The 22517-nt window shown below is 37.3% G+C and overlaps 1 protein-coding gene across 1 annotated transcript; it reads left to right on the top strand.

The window, feature by feature from the left end:
• The first annotated feature begins 1217 nt into the window (after positions 1-1217).
• LOC140141479 (D-beta-hydroxybutyrate dehydrogenase, mitochondrial-like) lies at positions 1218-18836 on the top strand. Its single transcript, XM_072163356.1, has 6 exons — positions 1218-1651; positions 7059-7193; positions 14300-14417; positions 15279-15313; positions 17249-17382; positions 17690-18836. Exons 1-6 carry the CDS (start codon positions 1363-1365, stop codon positions 18092-18094), a joined length of 1116 nt encoding a protein of 371 aa, XP_072019457.1. The 5' UTR covers positions 1218-1362; the 3' UTR covers positions 18095-18836.
• Positions 18837-22517: the final 3681 nt, after the last annotated feature.

The raw sequence follows: 22517 nt of genomic DNA, 5'->3' as shown, positions 1-22517 counted from the left end.
AAAATGAAAATTAATGAAAAAAGAAGAAAATCTTAATAAAAAGAAAAAGGTAAAGCAATAATTGTCCTGTTCATCTTCCTTATTTAGCACTTAAAACATCGTGTGTTGGGCCCAAATAGGTAAAAGTGTATTGGCCCTATCAAATAGCAAAACACACCAGTTTGGGGACAAAAGAGTCTGAAATCAAAATTTCTGGCACGCTTCGCGCGCACAATTAATAAATCCAGGTAAAACCCCCGGTAAAACCGGAACAAAATATGCTCGTCTCCAAACCACCTACATTTTATTGCTGCCACCGTCACTAGTAATTTGGAGTCAACTATAACTTTTTGTTACTATAAAAATTTAATTTTGGCAATTATGCACAACATTTTAAAATCTAGATGATTTTTGAGACTGAAAAATAAAATAAAATGACGTTTCAGCCAGGCCCGTACGGGGGTGCGGTCACCCCCCCTCAAATGTTGCCAAAGTGTACAAAAGTCCGAAAACTTCCCAAAAATCTGGGTTTTTTAACAGATTTTTAGTCAAAAAAGTCCAAATTTTGAAAAGAAAGTCCACTTTTCACAAAATCACCCCCCCCCTTGGCAAAAAAGTCCACTTTTTCAAAATCAGCACCCCCCAAAAAAAATCCTGCGTACGGGCCTGGTTTCAGCTTTGAAACAGTGGGTTTATACATATACCGTATGGGTTAAAGATGGCTGATAAAGGGCCCGCACTGCTTATTGTCCATGGGCCCCCGAGGCTCTTACGCCCCTGAATTTTCAAAATGTGGTTGATAATTTCAACAGGTTTATCATAATTGCGCTATTTTCATTGAGCATTTTGAAAGTCCTTCAGAGTCAACACTCTCAAGGATGTCTAGTCTCTGAATAATGAAGAATGAAGGTTACTCACACAGCAATATAAACTGATACTCAACAGACGGTTGTGAAACGTATATTTTATATGCTACTGGTACTTAATATCAGGGAAGTGGGACTAGGTCCCACTTCCCTGTTAATATAAGTATAATTTTTTTTACATTATTTTATATATTGTAATTTATTATCTTTTATCTATCTATGTATTTTTATGTACTTTGTGTTTTGTACTTTGATTACACCTGTATGTTGGGTATACTAGTATATAATCAATTATAAACATGACCTTTTTAAGGTCATTTGATTCTGATTCTATGATAGTGTAGTAAGTATAGGCATGGAAGTAAGAGTATAGGCCTGTACTGTAGGTGAGCTGCTTGCGTGTTGGGGAGCTTTGGGGTGTTTCAATTGACTTCTTCCATCGTCGATGAGGTTTTGAGCAACTGGATCCTTACTAAGTTTTGCCTGCAAACCATACTGTGCCTGTGTGCCACATAAGATGGAAACATGCGTGGGACCTCATACCTACATCATTTTCACTATATTATTTCTGTCCTTTGCCTACGGTGTGCATATTTTTGAACCGGACAGTATTTCTGCGCAATGCATTGCGTTAATATTTGCGTTGTCGGGGCTGCATGTTGCCCAGAAGCTGATTCCAAGGGGACGTTTGAAACCCGAGGGTAGGGCCGTATTTATCACAGGATGTGACACCGGCTTTGGACACAAATTGGCTCTCAGATGTGATCAAATTGGATTTAGAGTGTTTGCTGGCTGTCTCCTACCTGGTGAGAATATGAAAGTTACGTACCTGTGCCCATCAGCGTACGAAACCAGGGGTCTATCAGTGTAGACATTTTCAGAAAAAGGTGTAGTGGTCATTCGGTGTTGGCAATGTCAAAAATGAGGTGATTTTGTATGGGAGCGCCCAAAATTTCACATCATTTAACAATCAAAAATAACTTTTTACCCAATTTTACAGTAACAAAATAGAGAAAACTCATTTATTTTTTTTTCAAAATTTCAATTTTGAGGACTATTGTTCAAAAAAAGGGGGTCATTCAGTGTAAGGCTACTGAAAAAAACCGGGGTCATTGGGTGTAGGATTTGCCAAAAATAATGGGGTCTTTTCATGGGCACATGACGTATATGTCAATATATGGGAGTGCCCCCCCCCCCCAGAAAGGAGTACTGCAAGCTCTTTTGTTGACAGTGCAAAAACTAAATGTTCAGCATAAAACAGTGCATGTCGCCGTTTAGTTCAAAAAGAAATTTTTGTTAAAAGGGGAATTGATTGCCTCAAAAAAGAGTTTAAAAAAGTATTGAAAATTTAGGATACTTTCACTGAGCCTTTTTCTGTAATGCCTTTCCTAAGTACTTATAATGCATGGTGGCGTTATAAGAAAACAATACACGGGTAATCGGGCGCGGTTTTAGTAAATTTTAAAAGGATTTTAAGGGGTTTTAAAATTAATGGTAACGTATGTTTCTGTCACGTAGGTAACTTTTTAACTTCCAAATGCCCGACAAGTACAAGGTGTCCCATAAAAAGGTAGAAAATGTAGAAAATGAACCTGTAGAAAATGAACCGAATTTTGTGATGGTATACAACAAAACAATGTAATTTTTTCAGATATTATTTATATATCCTTCTTGTAACTGTTTGCTAAGTTTCAATTCCGTATCTTAAAAACAACTTAACTTATGAGCGCAAAATATCGCACAACGAAAGTTGAACACAAGCATACATTTGTTTTTAGATTTTTTCTCTATTACTTTTTATGTTTCTTTTATTTTTCATTGTTGAACTTATTGCACAAAAGAAACATATTGAAAAATTAAATATTGTACACTGTACATTGTACATTATTATTTTATTTACCACCAAGAGTCAAGCTCTAAAACGGATTTAAGCAGTATGCAGACTCCGATTATACGTACAATATTGTATGTAACATATCTACGTTATTTAATCTATTGCCACTCTATTTCCAGTAATGTTTTTAAAAGTTATAACGAATGTTTGATGACGTAAAATCGATAATATGTTACGTATAATATCTGGTAGAAATATATTATCGATTTTACGTCATCAAACATTCGTTAGAACTTAAAACATGACTGGAAATAGAATGGCAATAGATTAAATAACGTAGATATGTTACATACAATATTGTACGTCTAATAAAAAGTCTGCATACTGCTTAAATCCGTTTTAGAGCTTCTTGACTCTTGGTGGTAACAAAATAATAATGGAAGATGGTCATTAGAGAACGTTTTTGGTGAAAGTAGTTCTGCACGCTGTATTCCCTGTCATCACAATAGTGAAATGAATAGCAGTCTTGCATTTAAACCCTGCTTGGATTTTGTTAACTTAAAATCGCTGCTGTTTGTTTTTACATTTCTGACAGAACTCTTGAAATAAAACTGAACAAGTTTTATTCTTTGTTTATCAGAATAAAATACTGCATCTGCCATGCTATGGCTGGGCCTACTGAAGTGCCCCGCCAAATGCATGGTGTCTATTGCAGTGATATAATGAGCCGCGTGTTGCATTATGTCACTAAAGAGCTTGGTCAGGAATGCCTGGAATGCGCTCAAAGTACGTAGGTTGTGAACTTGACGAAGAGGGTACATAGATTATATCATGAAAAGGATATTTATATTTGTTAACATTAAAGGCCCTTTCAGTGATTTCACAGGAACATTAAAAAAAATGGAAATTTGTCAGAGTTGCTTAGAAATACTAGTCTACAGAATTTCATTAAACCACTTTTCCCCTGAATGCATCGACAAATCAGTCAAAAAACAGAAGCTTTAGAAAGGTTTTCTACTTCAACTCAGATCGATTCGAGAAAATCGAGATTTTCGTACTGTGCGCCACCAATCGACTGGAAAAACTTCCTAGTCCAGTGTTTCTAACACGGGGAAGTAGAGTCTAAATTGATTTAAAACAGACGCTTAATTTTTGTAGTAGAAAACAAAATAAGCAATTAAAGGTCACCGAGGCAAACTATACGGTCAATTCAAATATGAAAAACAGTTAAAATTGTGTATTTTGTTTAAAATAGTAGCTACTGATGTAATAAGTAGTAGAAACAATACGCAACGCGCATGGTATGGTGGAGAGTGAGCTTCTTTCGATCTCGAGTCGGACTTTTTGTACTGTCAGTATCAAAAGTCCAGAATCATGCAAATGCTTTATTTTGTCTAAAATACACGGCTTTCGACCGAACCACTAGCAGGCTATGTTAGCACATCTATGCCAATTACAAAGGTACCAAAATCTGAATTTTGATGATTTTTACGATCGTCCGGATGAGCAAATCACTGAATGGGCCTTTAACCCTACAAAAATCTACATGTTGTAACCTTTTTTGGAACACCCGGTATGTTGGAAATGAATTAATGAAATACATTGTAATATTTATCAAGTAGGCCTACACCTGCGGCTATAATTTGCTCAACCCCATGCAGCAAACATTATACAATCGGCCCGATACTGGCTCTATTCGCTGTCGTAGTGCACGTTATAATATGACCGTTGCTAGGCCAACTGGATCACGCTTTCTTTGTTACGAACCACTGATCGAAATGATCACAACACAAAGCCTATGGCATATCAAAATTCGGAACAGGTGTATGGGCCAAGGCTTGGAGCAGTAACCAATGGTTACTAACGTGCACTACGACAGCGAATAACAGCTGCTATAATGGACCAAGAATGGCAGCCTGTATTGGTCCGGTACGGTCGTGCACACGGGCATTCGACTGGCCCAATAGATATTGCCAGCACTGGGCCAAAATGGGTTGAAATTGGCCCAGTACAGGTCCAATTTATTCAATACTGTAGGCTACTGGGCCAATATAATATTGCCAATATATTCCCATTATGAAACCGTAAGTAAACGGTAATGGTCCAATTTTGGTCCTTTTTATTTTATTTTATTTTATTTTGGTCCACGTCTAGCTGTGCAGTGTTCTTCTATTCCTCTTTTACCCGGTTCAGGCATTATTGGTCAGTTTCACCTGTTCAACCAGATTTTTCCTTTGAAAAGGAAACTTACCACAGAGCATGACCTTGAGAGGACACTTGGCTCATTTGCATGGCAATCGGACTCTCCATTGTATTTGTTCATTTGTGTATGGAGAGCAATGGCGACCCTTCATTGTATTTGTTCATTTGTGTATGGAGAGCCATTCTTGGAGCCCATGGGACTCAGGCTAGGTCCCCAGGTAGAGTCAGACGCTGTATGTACTAGAAACGCCTATCTTAATTCCGCGTTTATTCAATGTTAGCCTAAATTTGTATTGCCCGGCGGCCCCGCGCAATGGAAAAACCTGAATTTGTTACATAAAAAGAAATGAAAATTAAAAAAAGTCGGGTTCCACCTGAGTACATATTAAATGGGTGTAGAAATTGTTCTCAAAATATTAATTAATTTAGACGAACATACGGGTATAATGAACCTTTAACATGACGCCATGATGACATGATTTTATTAGTCGTTTTATATATCACCTATACCGTGTGTCATAATTCCAATATTTGTAATTTTATATAAGAACTAATATTTTGCATCATAAATGCGCAGTCCATATGCACAAACGAATACTAATCTTCAAGATATTAAGCTTTAGAAGACTTCAAAATAACATCACTAAGCAGGTCATACTCATACGTGCTGGCCTTGTCCTATTGTACTTGTTCATTTGTGTATGGAGAGCTCACTGACATGACCTGAATAGAGGTCAATGGGAGAGCTTCTTTATAAGGCACAACTCCATCGGTTTCAGGGCGTAGTTCACTTGAACTCAACGGGCTGTTATTTGAAGTGCTTTTATGTTATTGCAAAACGGATCGTGGCGAAAGCTAATAAATAATTCATACCAGGGTTTAATTGATCCTGGGATGCAGACATTTCATTATTCGCAAACCACCGGGATTCGATATAGGTTTGCGTTGTAAATAAACATGTGAATAAGAGTGTCATCCCCCTGCTTGCACTCAGCATTGAATTGGTATTACCTGATGTGCAAAGTATTAAAGTTCGATAACAAACTAAGCTCACAAAACTGAGCCATTGATAAATGAAATATATATTTTATGGTGTCATCAGATAACAAGTATGCCTTGCTCACATAGATTCTTTACAAGGCAGTAAATGAAATATTCGGAACAAGCGTAAACTCGTTGCCTCTTCTTTATAATAATAATAACATGTGGCCCTTCAAAATGAAGATGATAATGATCAAATATTGTATTTTGATAGTAAAAAATGTCAGGGTTTCAAAACCACGCCCACATTAATACAACATTGGGCCAATACAGGGCCGGTACTCGGGGCCTACAAGCCCGGTCACCAAGTTTCTGCCGCAACTGGGCCAGTATGTACATGCCGGCTCGATGCCATATTCAGGTAGTCTTCAATTGGCCCAATAATGGACCAAGTATACGGCACAGCTTATCCTGATAAGAAAACGGCGGCCAAACACAGGCTGGCCAAACATTAACCAGTATCGGATTTGTACTGGCGTTATTCCGTCAGCCGTGTCCGGTATTGCCAGAAGTAGACCGGTTTAAGCCATTACTGGGCCAATATTACAATGTTTGCTGGGACAGTTTATAGTCACTTTTTTGTTTGGGGACCATTGAATACTCGAAGAATTGATTGATTGATTAATTGTTTTGTGTTTACGTGGTAAACCATTGACGACGTCAAAATTTAGTCAATCTTGCCCCCCCCCCTGTTTTACGTTTGTTTGCACAAGGAAAGTCAGCCCCATAGAAAATATTTTTCACCAAAACGCTGCCACATAAGGCCCCGTATCCATAGGCTGTTCCCTTGTGGCGTGTGCCCTTGCTCCGTGTTCACTTGTTCCCATGTGACCTGCCACACAGACAACGAACCTTTGTTTTGCTTAGTGGCCGTATCCACTGTTCCCTTGTTCCGTGTTCACTTGTTCCCATGTAACCTGCCACACAGACAACCTATGGATACGGCCACTAAGCAAAACAAAGGTTCGTTGTCTGTGTGGCAGGTCACATGGGAACAAGGGATACGGGGCCTAGGAGCCTGCAACACGGTCAGCGACTATCTATTAAATCTGGAACCTAATGTACGAACGGCATTTACTACATAACATAAATGAATAATATAATTGTCATGTGTCTTGTTTTGTTATTTTTTCCAGACGGTGCTGACGCTCAAGAGTTTTCATCCGAAGGTTCAAAAAGGTTGACAATTGTACCGTGCGATGTCACTTCAGATGACTCAGTACTAGCAGCAAAAAAGCTGGTTTCGGAAACGGTCATCAACGAAAAATTAGGTAGGCCTTAGACTATGCCATAGTCGATTTTTGATCAATAAAAATATGTTATTTAATCATTATGAACGCATTCAGTTGAACTCGATATTATACTGATATTATTTTATTACATCAAAGTACTAGTAAATGGTTATGAAAAAAGTTTATATAATTATATTAGTGACAGTAACAGTAAAGTATACGTAGGCTTATTGAATGCTACATATTATAATGGCACTTCAATACTGAACAGTTCTAATTTTAGAATCTATCAGTTTAATAATCGCGAAAGCCCGAGTTAAAAATCGACTATGAACATTGCATTTTTAACAGGACTTTGACCGCGTACCGGGGACTTCGTCCCTAACACACACTGTCAATCATACTTGTTTATCAATCCAATTTAACCGCAAACTCAAAGACGCGCTCATGCTCCTAATACACAAAGCGCCGCATAGTTGTGTACAATGTAGTTATCAATGGTAACGGCACGTGCCCGGAAGATTTAAACCATAACTAGATCTAGGCGACCAATCACAAGCCAGATCCATTTAAAGATGCATTACATCATGGCCAATTTTAGTAAGCCAGAAATCCGACAATCTCATCCATAGACAACCGTGTTAAACTTGCTAACCGCAATCGAAAGTAAGTAGTCCACTTGGGAAGCCAACAAACAGAGGGAGTACGGTGACTAAAAAGATGTGAAAATCTATTGTGCACAAATTAATTTAATCAGACATGGGCAAGTGGACTACGGAGAAGTCTAGGTAGGCCTATGTCATCTGGTTGTCTCACTCAGATCTACATAATGGGCTGACATTATGGGTAGGTCTACAATACGACTGCAAATATTCAATACAATATTTTGAAACTTATTATTTGGATAGCGCTGCAAACTGACTTCTTGTGATAGTTTCGCTCAAGGTGGCCATTTACCGAAGTATTTCCACAGCAAACACAAAAGATCTAGAAAAAGTTTAAAGGTCGGGTTCTATAAATGGTATAGGCCTATAAAGTGTATAAAGCGTTCGAATTTTTCAAAACGTGCTATGAAACCTTCTGCCAAAATTATTGTGCAATAACATTTTGACATTTTCAAATTGTTGTAGGATTTTTTATATTTTTTCATGACCTTAATATTACCCGACATTTAAATCAAGTTACAATCTTGGATAATAGTTGTTTGAAATATTGAAAAACTTTTAGGAGAGCTGTTTGGACCAAGGACTTCAGGATATCCCTATTTCCTGATATGACTCCATGCTACAACTAGCCATCCATAAGACTGGCTGGCCTGCTTGCTATGATTATAGGGTCATGTATGGACCACTGCAGTTTTATTTAAACTTTGTACAACTTTATTTTAAAGTGATGCAAACCTTTATCTACTATATAATGACTTCTTAAGTATAATGAGGCTGTACATGATTTTCCACTATTTATGTCTGCCACCCCATATGCAACATAAGAAAAAAATTTTTGATACTTCCAACTTGGGATCCCAATGTTGCAGTTGAAGATATAAGGTTTACTTAACTATTTTGCTATTTATTTGTACTATACACAGTAAAACATATTTTATACAACTGTTTAAATTTTTTAAACAACTCTGTTTACGCCGGTCACTCTAACAACTTCTGTTCAAAGTTTAAACAACCTTGGGTTGTTTAAACTTTAAACATCCAATTGTTTAAAATTTTTAAACAATTTTTTAAACAACAGTTTTTAAACATCTGGGTTGTTTAACTTTAGTTGTTTAAAATGTGCACAGTTGTTTAATGTATTTTAAACAACAAATGTTTAAAACAAACAGTTGTTTAAAGCTGTTTATGGCTGTTGTTTAAAAGAATTGTTTAAACATACATAGTTGTTTAAACTTGTTGTTTAAAAGTTTTAAACATTTTTGTTTGTTGAAATCAATTTACTTGGGAGAATGGGCAAGAAGAACTGACTGTCAAACATGCACATCAGCCCCATGCATCTGTGCATAATTTAGAGGTAAGTGTTTGGTTTAAATATTGTTTGATGTGGTTAAGCTTTATACACTCACACTGTACTTGTCACGGCTGCATACTACTGCACAGCTTGCATCATTTAGCATGTACAATACATAATACTCGATCACATCAAACAATATTTAAACCAAACACTTACCTCTGAATGTATCAATTAGGTCTGGCATTTCCCACTTTTAGAGCAAGTCAATCACATAGTCATCCGCCATGATGATGAATCTGACCCTTATTTCAAGGAAGGACACCCCTCTTTTGCAAAATTCGATCTTTTTTAAACAACGTTGTTTAAAAGTTCCTTTTTGGTATTATTCATGAATTAAACACATACTGTTTAAAATTCAAGGACTGTCTTCTAAACAATGTTGTTCAAAGTTTGAACAACATCGTTTTAAACAGCGACATTTTAAACAGCACTTTTGGGGCTAAAATGGGCAAATATGAGGTTAATTTGGTCAGAAACCTATATTCAGGTGTCAACATTGGGGATGCTTGTATGGAGCACCCCTGGCAAAATATGGGGGGGTCTACGCCTATGGTTCCATGTTACAACTAAATCCAGTTGCAAAGTCTCAGCATCACCCAATAATGAAGGCTGATTGTTCCATGAAATTTGACAGGCAAAACGGCTATGCATTTACCGCATATTTTTATGGTCTATCGCGTAATCGCAAAGGCACGCAATGCTCTATCACGTATGCTTGAAGGCACGCAGCGCTGGCGTGATTGTTAGACACGGTGTGATCAAACTGGATCAAACTATCGGCCCTCATGAATATGCGAGAATTCACAGCATACAATGCACAGGGACTTTGACTGTTGATACATGGTCTGTACTAATCTGTGGAAGACACAACCATAATCTCCCACACAGGGAGTATGAATTTCAAATGGGGTTACTTGAATGGGTGACTCCATTTGAAATCTACACCCCCTGTAATATCTTCCATAGGATTGTACAAATTTCAACTGGAATAGCCTATTTTGTTTTCTTTTCATACTAGACATAAACAAATGAAACACCAACAACAAAAACAAAAAATTGACTGCAACTAAAAATGAAAGTCTGATGTCGATAGAGTCTTGGAGACAATAAACTCATCTCTAATTCCTTCCTCAATATAAGATTACTGGGTATTACTATAGATACATAACCTAAGGGATAACAGGGTGAACTAGGACAGTGCCCCCTTCAAAAGTCCTTTTTTGAATGATACACACCGATGAAATCTGTTCAGCCGTGCCCCCTCACATAGTACTTTTTGTGCGATACATATCTATAGCGCCATGATCCACTGCTGTGCCCGGGCTGCTGTGTCTTTCATGCACTGATTTTCTTTGATAATTTTCAGTCAAATTTCAAACACACAGGACCCATTTCTTTAACTCCAATATGTTTGTACAGTAATAGTAGGTATGTCACAGTGGCTGCACAATAATTCTGTCATACTGTGCACGCATACATAACAGTGAATCAAAAAGCGCGCGGATCAAAGTTGGCCAATTTTTGAAAACATACATGTCAAAAAACGATTTCCTCGTTATGTTTCATTGATCACAATAATTTGTCTTTTAATATATGGTAGGTGAAACATTTCCTAAATCACTATCAACTCCGCCGAAATTAAACACTGCCTAGTTTAAGAGTTAAGACCTGTTTTATGAATTTTTTTAGATCGTCCATAAATCAATAAATATAGGTCTCTCGAAATAGAGGACCTAGTACCACCGGTCTGAAATACCAGTGTTTGTTATCATGTATTTTTTTTCCCTTGGACAATGAGTGAAACACTTCCCTATACCAATTGAAAACTCGGTGCACTTAGGCAATTAACTGCAGTTTCTTTATTCAACATCACAGCAGGTTCATATTTGACAAAATCATGCGGTATGAATAAAACATAAATAAAACATTGAAAAAAGTAAAAATTACATATGCCTAATTAACATAAGAATGGCATAAATATATAATTAGATGTAATTAGCTAATTTGCATAATTAATGACTTTTTGTGTATTTTTTGTTACCAAATGAAAGAACTTTGGGTACTTATGTGTGCAAAAAAAACCGCATCCTCATATCATGTACGGTTCTCTGTTGGCATTATTTTTGCATATTAATGAGCTGGACTTAGTCATTTTTTTAAGCTTTTATTTGTCTGCAGATTGGTCAAAATGGCTAAAATTGTATATTTGGTGGATTTATTACATTTATTCGAGGAGAGATTTTTTAATCTTGTTTTCTTTAACGAAGTCCGGAAAGATATGCAATTAATCTGTGATACTTAAATCAATGCTACCTTTTCAAGTAAGTGTCCGAATAAGCATTACAAATCCCAAAAATTACCATTTTGCCATTTATAGCAATTTGTGGCAGGTTTTCACCCGATTTCCGGGTATCTTCAAGTTGACGTTACATCACTTTGCATTATCCGATTTCAATTCTGTTTTTTGTTTTTTGAAGCATTCATAACGATGATTCAATTAAAAGCGTCAAATAACATGTTTCTGCTGCGCTTATTTTTGGGGTGATATACCTAGTAATAGAATGACCTATGAATGTGTTGGATACAAAATGTGTACTTCACAACTTGAGGTCAAATGTTGAGCTATCATTGTTGAATGGTGGTTATGGAATTGTGCCGTTAGAAATGAGAGTGATTTGGCTGAGGACACTGACGTCATGCCAGAAGTTGGAAATCTTACACGGTTCTGCATTGCATATTTGATAGCATGCATCCTGATAGGTCAATTAAGTTTACCCTTTTATGACCATTTGATATGATAGTTAGAGAAATTATTGAGGACAAGTTGAAGAGAGAAAAGTGTGGAGATTTTGACGATAAATTGGCAAGTTTGCAATATGTGACACAATTTGATCCAATCAGACCTAAGCTGGGAAAAATGCTAGTTGTAAGGTGAGCTAGTCCGAAAAAGTTTGTTCCCTATGCCTAACGCTAGCCCTAAACCTTATCCTAACCCAAACACCATAACCCTAACCCCTAACCCTGACTTTCGGACTACAACCTCTTCAATGTTTCGGACTAGCGGACCTTATTTTCGTAGTAGCGAACATTGCGGATCGAGTGTAACAATAAAATAGGTTCATAAATGCGTATATCACTTGTTGGGAATGAAATTGTACAAAATAATGCACGCGTACTGAGATGTTGATCCGGGGTCCGGGTCCAGGGTAAGTGCATTAGACGCATCAACATCTCAGTACAGTACAATTTTTGGCATTCGGTGAGAGCAAAATGTAAAAAATATGGAAAAATAGGGGGTCTTCGGGTGACAGAGCATGTGTTTGTAAAAAAAAATGGGGTCTTTGGGTGACAGCGATGCTGAAAAAGGGGGTCTTAACAGCCTTACATACGCGTCACCTCCAAAGTTGGAGTACCCCCCGGGCTCTCAACACGCGATATTCATAATTCCCGGGCGCCGACTGTCCAGTGCAATGACGTCCTAGTAATAGAATGAAGGCTGCCAACAATTAAGCACAAGTAACCATGACGTCATTGCATTAGACAATTTCGGCGCGGGAATTTTGAATATCGCGTGTATTCGTTTTTATGGCCAATATGAGGTGTTTTTTTTCAAATAAACTCCACGTGATTCGTTCTTGATAATTGTTTTCCGAAGATAATAAGGCATAATGTTGTGATTGCCGGAGTCACCCTTAAACTTGTCTAAAAAGTAACGGTGGAGTGTCGAACAAACGGAGACGTTCTACTGTCTGTTCAATTAGCTTAGATTCTTGAATATTTAAGATATTTGACCAAATAAAAAATTGCGGCCAAATTTATCAAAGAAAAGTGTTAGTACAGCCTTAGACCTAACGTGATTTATACTTTTCAAATTCCCAAGTTCAATCTTAAACCCCATTTCTTTTCAATTTTGCCTCATTTTAGACAATTACTTGGGTCCACCAAAAGGGTTCGCGACCTTTTTACAAATCGAGTGGGACGGTCCATTCTCAACTTAGGACATAGACCCTATCCAATTTAGCAAAACAATCTGTCCACCAATCTGTCCTGCCATTTCAATTGTTATACCGTTCCGGTTATTGGATAGGTTCTATAGGTGATGATCTTCCACCGGTTTTTGTTATACGAAATTATATGGCGCGATTACATTTTATTGGGCGTTTTATGCATAACATTATTCTGAGCATTATTTTTTTCCTAAACAATGACATAAAAATTATGGATTTCGTTCTTATTTCAACTAGTTTACAATGTAAATTGAGTTTTGTTTAATACCATCATTCCTTCCCAAGAATATCAGCATTCGCTTGACATTTTCAGATACAGTGACTTTACAAGAACCTGATTGTTTTAAATAATATTTTCTTGTACAAAGTTCTTTTGTTTCCAAATGTCCTTCTCATAGTTTGTATTATATTCAACAAACAAAACGAAATAACAAATTGAAAATAAATGTGTAGTTTTATAATAGGCCTATAGGCCTACACCTTCTCAGACCCATTCGATAAATAAATAAATAAATAAATGAATAAATAAATAAATAAATAAATAAATAAATAAACAAACAAACAAACAAACAAACAAACAAACAAACAAACAAATAAATAAATAAATAAATAAATAAATAAATAAATAAATAAATAAATAAATACGCAAGGAATGTATTGATATAAGCTGGGCCTATTTTAAAAAACTTAATAATTAAATAATAACGTAATGTTTCAACAGTAGGATTTCAACACAAACAGGCATAATGGCAAATATAGCTATTTTGCTGGACAATTATACTTCTTGATGCGGATGATCGAATAAATACTATCTCAGCGCATTATGACATTCGTCCCCATTGCTCTAAATGGATTGATTCAAAAAAGTTTATGGTACCTGACGTTCTACGGCTTGTTATAAAAATATCGCTGGAAAAGACCAAAATTGAAAAGAAATTGGGTTTTAAATTGAACTTTAGAATTTGAAAAGTATAAATCACGTTAGGTCTAAGGCTGTGCTAACACTTTTCTTTGATGACTTTGACCACAATTTTTTATTTTTTCAAATATCTTAAAAATTCAAGAATCTAAGCTAATTGAACAGACAGTAATATTGTATGTCATTATTTTACATTGCAGATCTTTGGGCTTGTGTTAACAATGCCGGTATTACTAGGATTGGTGAGATCGATATGGTACCTATGGAAGTATTCAAGAAAGTAATGGAGGTGAACACATTTGGGATGATTAGAGTCACCATGGAAGAAAGAGATAAGAAGGAACCACAACGACTTCGATCGGCCAAGTTTTAATCCGCTTATCTATTGACGCATGAAAAGAAAAGCTATCAGTGGTACTTACTTTCATGTATGATCCATTTACCGCGATCGATGCTTGGCGAAATCATTACTGGAAAAAAACTATAACAAACCCATCCAAGAACAAACAAACGCTACCCAGAAGTAAGATTATGGAATTTCACTGATGCTCTGAACATGTATAGTAGCTTTGTTTTGGGCTCTACAGTCAAACTGTTTTCTCGATCGTGTTGTGTAGAAAATGTCCTTTAACACATCGAAAAGGTCATCAAAATCGGCCGGTTTTTTGCTGAGTTTCATCTTTAGCAAATAAGATAAGATTTTTGTGACTTTTTCGATGAAAAATAGATGCAAAATGTTCTTAAATAATGCACAATGTTCCGGTTGAGTCCGGTACATGAAACCTGTTAAATTTAATAGTTTATATGTGTATAATCGTAACTAGCTAACTCGTTTCAGTGCCAAAGACTGCCAACTCTGAGAAAAAAGTCATCAAAGTTCGGGAAAATTGGGCGAAATGGAAGAAAAAGATGTAGGCCATCAATGACCGATGATCACATCACCAGAGAAAATCCTATAGAGTGCTTGCATGGAAGGTCATTAGTTCAAATCATCCTTCAGACACGCTCCAGAAGACATGCAAATACATGGAGTACAATACCAATCACCTATTTAACGCGGGGTATTGATCAAAGTAAATCCTCATGAATAACAATGTCAATTAAATGTCGGTAAAGGGAGTGGACAAAGTGAATGCGTTCGTTGTGGTTCCTTCTTATCTCTTTCTTCCATGGAGTCACTAAGGCGTTTATTCCTATGATCATACGGAGCAAAGGTGAATTCAGTTAAAGATTCTGTTTCGGAAAGCTTTGCAAAGATTCGGCACTGACACTGGACTTAGAAACTTTGGCACACTGACTTGGAAATTTTGGCACACCATAGCCCCCGGGGGTGGGGGCTCATGATTATCAACCCCTAACTAGAAGCATACCTAGCCTGAACGTCCGAGAACATGGAGGAGGCCACAGACAAGAAAAAACGTGAATAATCAAATTGCGACATTCCGTGAAGTCCGACATTCAAAACGAAAGCGCGGATCTTCGTGCATCATAATTATGATGAAGGGGAAATACCCTTTCCAATATATATATTTAATATAATAGCTGTTGCATCTTTCATTTTCATTATATGAGGTAGCCTGGGGAGGTACTTGTTGCGATTAGATTTGGTCTATACGCGCGCGTTACACTAGATAGTGTATAGAAAAATGGAGGGTGAGGGAGGGGGCAGGGGGAGACATTTAAAAGAACTACATGACGACTTAACGTAAAAGCTACCAGGACGAGTGTGCTTAAATACGTTTTTTCACGGCAGTGAAATGATGCCACTTTCCCCCACATCTCATATGCACAGTTTATCCCTTACATATCCTGTGTCATGAATAGGTATGTAGCCCACCAGCCCTGTGGTTAAGAGTCTAGGAAATAATTCCTAATATCTCATACCCTAGTTTGTATGCCTTTATCTAATCTTGCCCCACATGACAACTTACTAATTAACCCTAACCCGGAAAAGAGTCTGTCCAGGAGTAGGAATTTTTTAGCCTTTTTTTAGAAACATGTTTGCAATTGGCTTATAGTCATCACATGCTGACAATACATATGACTGATTGGTTAATCAAAACTAGCAGGGTCATGGCCAGGCCTGATTACAAAGTAAACATATTCTGTATGGAAAACTGTGCAGCAAGCGATTTACTTCAGAAAATTATTACATTGCACAAAACTAAGTCCATTATCTATACTCTATAGTTAATTGAATGTTAGCTAATGTTTATTGACTCTTGTAATAACCCATGTGTAGGCGTATAAACCTGTATAATATTGGTGTTCATACATATGACCCTGACCTGACAAAAGCTAGCAAGAGCAAGCTGTGTAATTATTTTGTTTACTTGTGATAAGATACAATTTTCTTCGTAGTTATAGCCAAATTTGTTTCTTAGTACCGTAGGTGACTTAATAAAAATTCCTTTAAAAAGGAATGGGCGCCCAACGTGAGCTTGGTCGTGATGTGGTAAATTTCATGTTGGTTAGATTTGGTATATTATCTCTTGCAAACCCTGGTGACACCTCATTATAGAAATCAGAACTGTCGATAGGTTGTAAGAGGGGATAGCCTTTTCCAGGTACGAATTGGGCCATATTATAAAGAACGTTTTGCTACTTTGAAACGCAATAAAGACCTAAATGCAAAACGAGATCCTGTAGGTGGCTCCCGAGGTGGCTTAAAAAACTAGCAAAATGAGGTTTAAAAAAAAAAGTCAAGACGCAGGTATCATTATTAAGCCTCATATCACTTATTTATTGTCGTGAGTGCAGAGTAGGTTAGATATGAATACCGGTATTGAATGTTAGACCAAAGTAGCTCAAAGTACATGTACTATACACCTGATCCGTGAACTTGTCTTTTTTTAAAGACAAATTCTTGTTAATACTATGCCTACCACTTCACCCCAGGACTCAACGTACATTATTACATACATCAAAGAGAATTCCTATCAATGTGAACAGTGTTCTTAAAAGGTCTCATACCAAAGAGAAACCCTATCAGTGTGACAGAGCATTGTCAGAAGTACAACAATAAAATTAATGATCACATCAGAACCAGAGAGAAATTATATCAGTGTGAACACTGTGATAAGGAAGACAGTTTGGGGAAATAGCGTCGTACTTGTGGCATCCCATTTATAGTTGTTATCATTTTGCAGGTCGGTTTGTTAACGTCACGAGTGTGATGGCAAGATGGTGCAATCCTACTGGAAGTGCATATGGTATGTCCAAGATGGCAGCAGACATATTTAGTGATGTTTTACGTTATGAAATGCACAAATGGGGCGTAAAGGTATGTATTATCCTGGGGAGGGGGCACAAATATACCCAATGTATATTAGTTTAGTGTAGAAAAATAAAATTGAAAATTAGGAAAGAGGCGTAATATATTTTCTCCGAATACATGTTTATTGGTAGTATAAAAAACACGAAGGAAAATAAAAGATAGGCCTAACCAAGAAGGGTATGTTTTTTCATCATAATATAATTATGTGTAGAAACTGTCCAATTAAAATTTTTATTATGATACGTTATTGTGTTGTTTATGAAATAATTTTATGTTGCAATGTGATATTCATTCAATTATTTTTGTGTAATAGGTGTCAATCATCCAACCTGGGGCATACGGAGCAACAACTTTGATATCAAAATTTTTCAACAGCGACCAAGTTCGAGCAGACTTCATATGGAATGGCATGGATGAAGGTACCCAACAAGTGTACGGTAGACCTTACGTGGATGAGATACAACAATGTGTGTCAGACTGGGTGAAATACGACTGTTACACAGATAACACGCCCGTTATTGATGCTATGATCGATGCCATTTTGTCTAAACATCCGAAACATCGCTATGTAGTTGGCGGGCTAATTGCTTCGTTAATGTGGCCAGACATTATACGATTCAATATGTTCCCCACGTGGCTCTCGGATATCCCCATGTTGAAATCACAAAAAGCTCTTGGAGTACCTGCAGCACTTCAGGAAAAGAACAAGTCCAATTAAATCATACTTGTATCTACAGTGCGCAAAATAATTAAGGTACCAGTTATGTTCACCCCTGTATATCCTAAACAAAGACAGATATGTCATAATTTGGAACCAGCAGCCAATAGCTGCATCGTTTAGTTTGGATATAAAATCTCATTTGCTGAAATCGTTTAAGAAATAAACACACGATGATCCGTAAACCTAAGGAAGATGCAAATTCAATATTCAAAACTTGCAGTTTGCTCCATTGCACGCCCTATTGATTTGATTGAACAAGAGAACTAGCGTTGTGCTTTCCATTGATTAGAACATAAAAGTGCAACTTTTGATTTTGTCCTTCATTAGGTTTTTGATCACCATTTCTATAATTCTCAACCGATTTCAACAAATAAGGAGTAGGACTTAACACAGAGCTAAAGAGTACGGTCGATTCTTCCTGTAATTATTTTGTGTAAGCTAACCCTAACCCTAGTTTTGTGTATGGGTACCTGAAGGAGTAACCAAGAGTGCTTGTTTTTGACATTTTAGCCTTGTGTAAACATAACTGGTATCTTAATTCTTTTAAAGCACTGTATATACTTCCTTAGAGTCTGAGAATATCCCAAATATGATGATATCAATATAGGTCCAGGTCAAGAAGTCATTTGATAATGAATGTATTAGAAACTTCGGGAAACATTGCATTTTAAAGATTGGGAAAAAAGGGTTGAAAAGGAATGTATGTAGTGAATATAAAAGAAAGGAAAAATCTATAGTAATGAGTAGATCGTTTAAAGTGTATTACACTTTAAACGATCGACTCATTTTTAATAGAAACTTATCAAATAAATTTGACTAGAGAAACTATTCAAATAGGGATAGGACATAATAGATTTCTCTTCAAAATGACTCATCATTAAGGGAGCAGTGTGGCCAGCTGGTTAATGTGCAACATCATGCAGATAAAACAGTTGTTTTACCCGCACCTGGATGTCCATTAATGTGTAACATCATACAGATAATATAGTTGTTTTACCCACACCTGGATGCCTATTAATGTGCAACATCATGCAGATAATATGTACAGTTGTTTTACCCGCACCTGGATGCCCATTAATGTGTAACATTATGCAGATATACAGTTGTTTTACCTGCACCTGGATGCCCATAAATGTGCAACATCATACAGATAATACAGTTGTTTTATCCGCACCCGCATGCCCATTAATGTGCAACATCATGCAGATAATACAGCTGTTTTACCCGCACCTGGATGTCCATTAATGTGTAACATCATATAGATAATACATTTGTTTTACCCACACCTGAATGCCTATTAATGTGCAACATCATGCAGATAATACAGTTGTTTTCCCCGCACCTGGATGCCCATGCCCATTAATGTGTAACATTATGCAGATAATACAGCTGTTTTACCCGCACCTGGATGTCCATTAATGTGCAATTTCATGCAGATAATACAGTTGTTTTACCCGCACCTGGATGTCCATAAATGTGCAACATAACAGATGTGTTTTACAACATCATACAGATAATACAGTTGTTTTACCTGCACCTGGATGCCTATTAATGTGCAACATCATGCAGATAATAGTTGTTTTACCCGCACCTGGATGCCCATTAATGTGTAACATTATGCAGATAATACAGTTGTTTTACCCGCACCTGGATGCCCATAAATGTGCAACATCATACAGATAATACAGTTGTTTTATCCGCACCCGAATGCCCATTAATGTGCAACATCATGCAGATAATACAGTTGTTTTACCTGCACGTGGATGCCTATTAATGTGCAACATCATGCAGATAATACAGTTGTTTTACCCGCACCTGGATGCCCATTAATGTGTAACATTATGCAGATAATACAGTTGTTTTACCCGCACCTGGATGCCCATAAATGTGCAACATCATGCAGATAAAACAGTTGTTTTACCCGCACCTGGATGCCCATTAATGTGCAACATCATATACAGTTGTTTTATCCGCACCTGAATGCCCATTAATGTGCAACATCATGCAGATAATACAGTTGTTTTACCCGCACCTGGATGCCCATTAATGTGCAACATCATACAGATAATACAGTTGTTTTACTCGCACCTGGATGCCCATGTGCAACATCATGCAGATAATACAGTTGTTTTACCCGCACCTGGATGCCCATAAATGTGCAACATCATGCAGATAAAACAGTTGTTTTACTCGCACCTGGATGCCCATAAATGTGCAACATCATGCAGATAAAACAGTTGTTTTACCTGCCCCTGGATGCCCATTAATGTGCAATTTCATGCAGATAATACAGTTGTATTACCGGCACCTGGATGCCCAATAATGTGCAACATCATACAGATAATACAGTTGTTTTACCTGCACCAGGATGCCCATTAATGTGTAACATCATGTAGATAATACAGTTGTTTTACCTGCACCTGGATACCCATTAATGTGCAACATCATGCAGATAAAACAGTTGTTTTACCTGCCCCTGGATACCCATTAATGTGCAACATCATGCAGATAATACAGTTGTTTTACCCGCACCTGGATGCCCAATAATGTGCAACATCATGCAGATATACAGTTGTTTTACCTGCACCTGGATGCCCATTAATGTGCAACATCATGCAGATAATACAGTTGTTTTACCCGCACCTGGATGTCCAACATCATGCAGATAGTACAGTTGTTTTACCCGCAAATGGATGACCATTAATGTGCAACATCATGTAGATAATACAGTTGTTTTACCTGCCTCTGGATGCCCATTAATGTGCAACATCATGCAGATAATACAGTTGTTTTACCTGCACCTGGATACCCATTAATGTGTAACATCATGTAGATAATACAGTTGTTTTACCCGCACCTAGATGCCCATTAATGTGTAACATTATACAGACAATATGGTTGTTTTACCCGCACCTGGATGCCCATTAATGTGTAACATCATACAGATAACACAGTTGTTTTACCCGCACCTGGATGCCCATTAATGTGCAACATCATGCAGATAATACAGTTGTTTTACCCGCACCTGGATGCCCATTAATGTGCAACATCATACAGATAATACAGTTGTTTTACCCACACCTGGATGCCCATTAATGTGCAACATCATGCAGATAATACAGTTGTTTTACCGCACCTGGATGCCCATTAATGTGTAACATTATACAGACAATATGGTTGTTTTACCCGCACCTGGATGCCCATTAATGTGCAACATCATGCAGATAATACAGTTGTTTTACCTGCACCTGGATGCCCATTAATGTGCAACATCATGCAGATAATACAGTTGTTTTACCTGCACCTGGATGCCCATTAATGTGCAACATCATGCAGATAATACAGTTGTTTTACCTAAGCACCTGGATGCCCATTAATGTGCAACATCATGCAGATAATACAGTTGTTTTACCTGCACCTGGATGCCCATTAATGTGCAACATCATGCAGATAATAAAGTTGTTTTACCTGCACCTGGATGCCCAATAATGTGCAACATCATGCAGATAATACAGTTGTTTTACCTGCACCTGGATGCCCATTAATGTGCAACATCATGCAGATGATACAGTTGTTTTACCTGCACCTGGATGCCCATTAATGTGCAACATCATGCAGATAATACAGTTGTTTTACCTGCACCTGGATGCCCATTAATGTGCAACATCATGCAGATAATACAGTTGTTTTACCTGCACCTGGATGCCCATTAATGTGCAACATCATGCAGATAATACAGTTGTTTTACCTGCACCTGGATGCCCAATAATGTGCAACATCATACAGATAATACAGTTGTTTTACCTGCCCCTGGATGCCCATTAATGTGCAACATCATGCAGATAATACAGTTGTTTTACCTGCACCTGGATGCCCATTAATGTGCAACATCATGCAGATAATACAGTTGTTTTACCTGCACCTGGATGCCCAATAATGTGCAACATCATACAGATAATACAGTTGTTTTACCTGCCCCTGGATGCCCATTAATGTGCAACATCATGCAGATAATACAGTTGTTTTACCTGCCCCTGGATGCCCATTAATGTGCAACATCATGCAGATAATACAGTTGTTTTACCTGCCCCTGGATGCCCATTAATGTGCAACATCATGCAGATAATACAGTTGTTTTACCTGCACCTGGATGCCCATTAATGTGCAACATCATGCAGATAATACAGTTGTTTTACCTGCACCTGGATGCCCAATAATGTGCAACATCATGCAGATAATACAGTTGTTTTACCTGCACCTGGATGCCCAATAATGTGCAACATCATGCAGATAATACAGTTGTTTTACCCGCACCTGGATGCCCATTAATGTGCAACATCATGCAGATAATATGGTTGTTTTACCCGCACCTGGATGCCCAATAATGTGCAACATCATGCAGATAATACAGTTGTTTTAC

Source organism: Amphiura filiformis, chromosome 19, assembly GCF_039555335.1.
Source record: "Amphiura filiformis chromosome 19, Afil_fr2py, whole genome shotgun sequence".
Lineage (NCBI taxonomy): Eukaryota > Metazoa > Echinodermata > Ophiuroidea > Amphilepidida > Amphiuridae > Amphiura > Amphiura filiformis.
The sequence above is the reverse complement of the archived record's forward strand: the minus strand, read 5'-3'. Positions and strand labels throughout refer to the sequence as shown.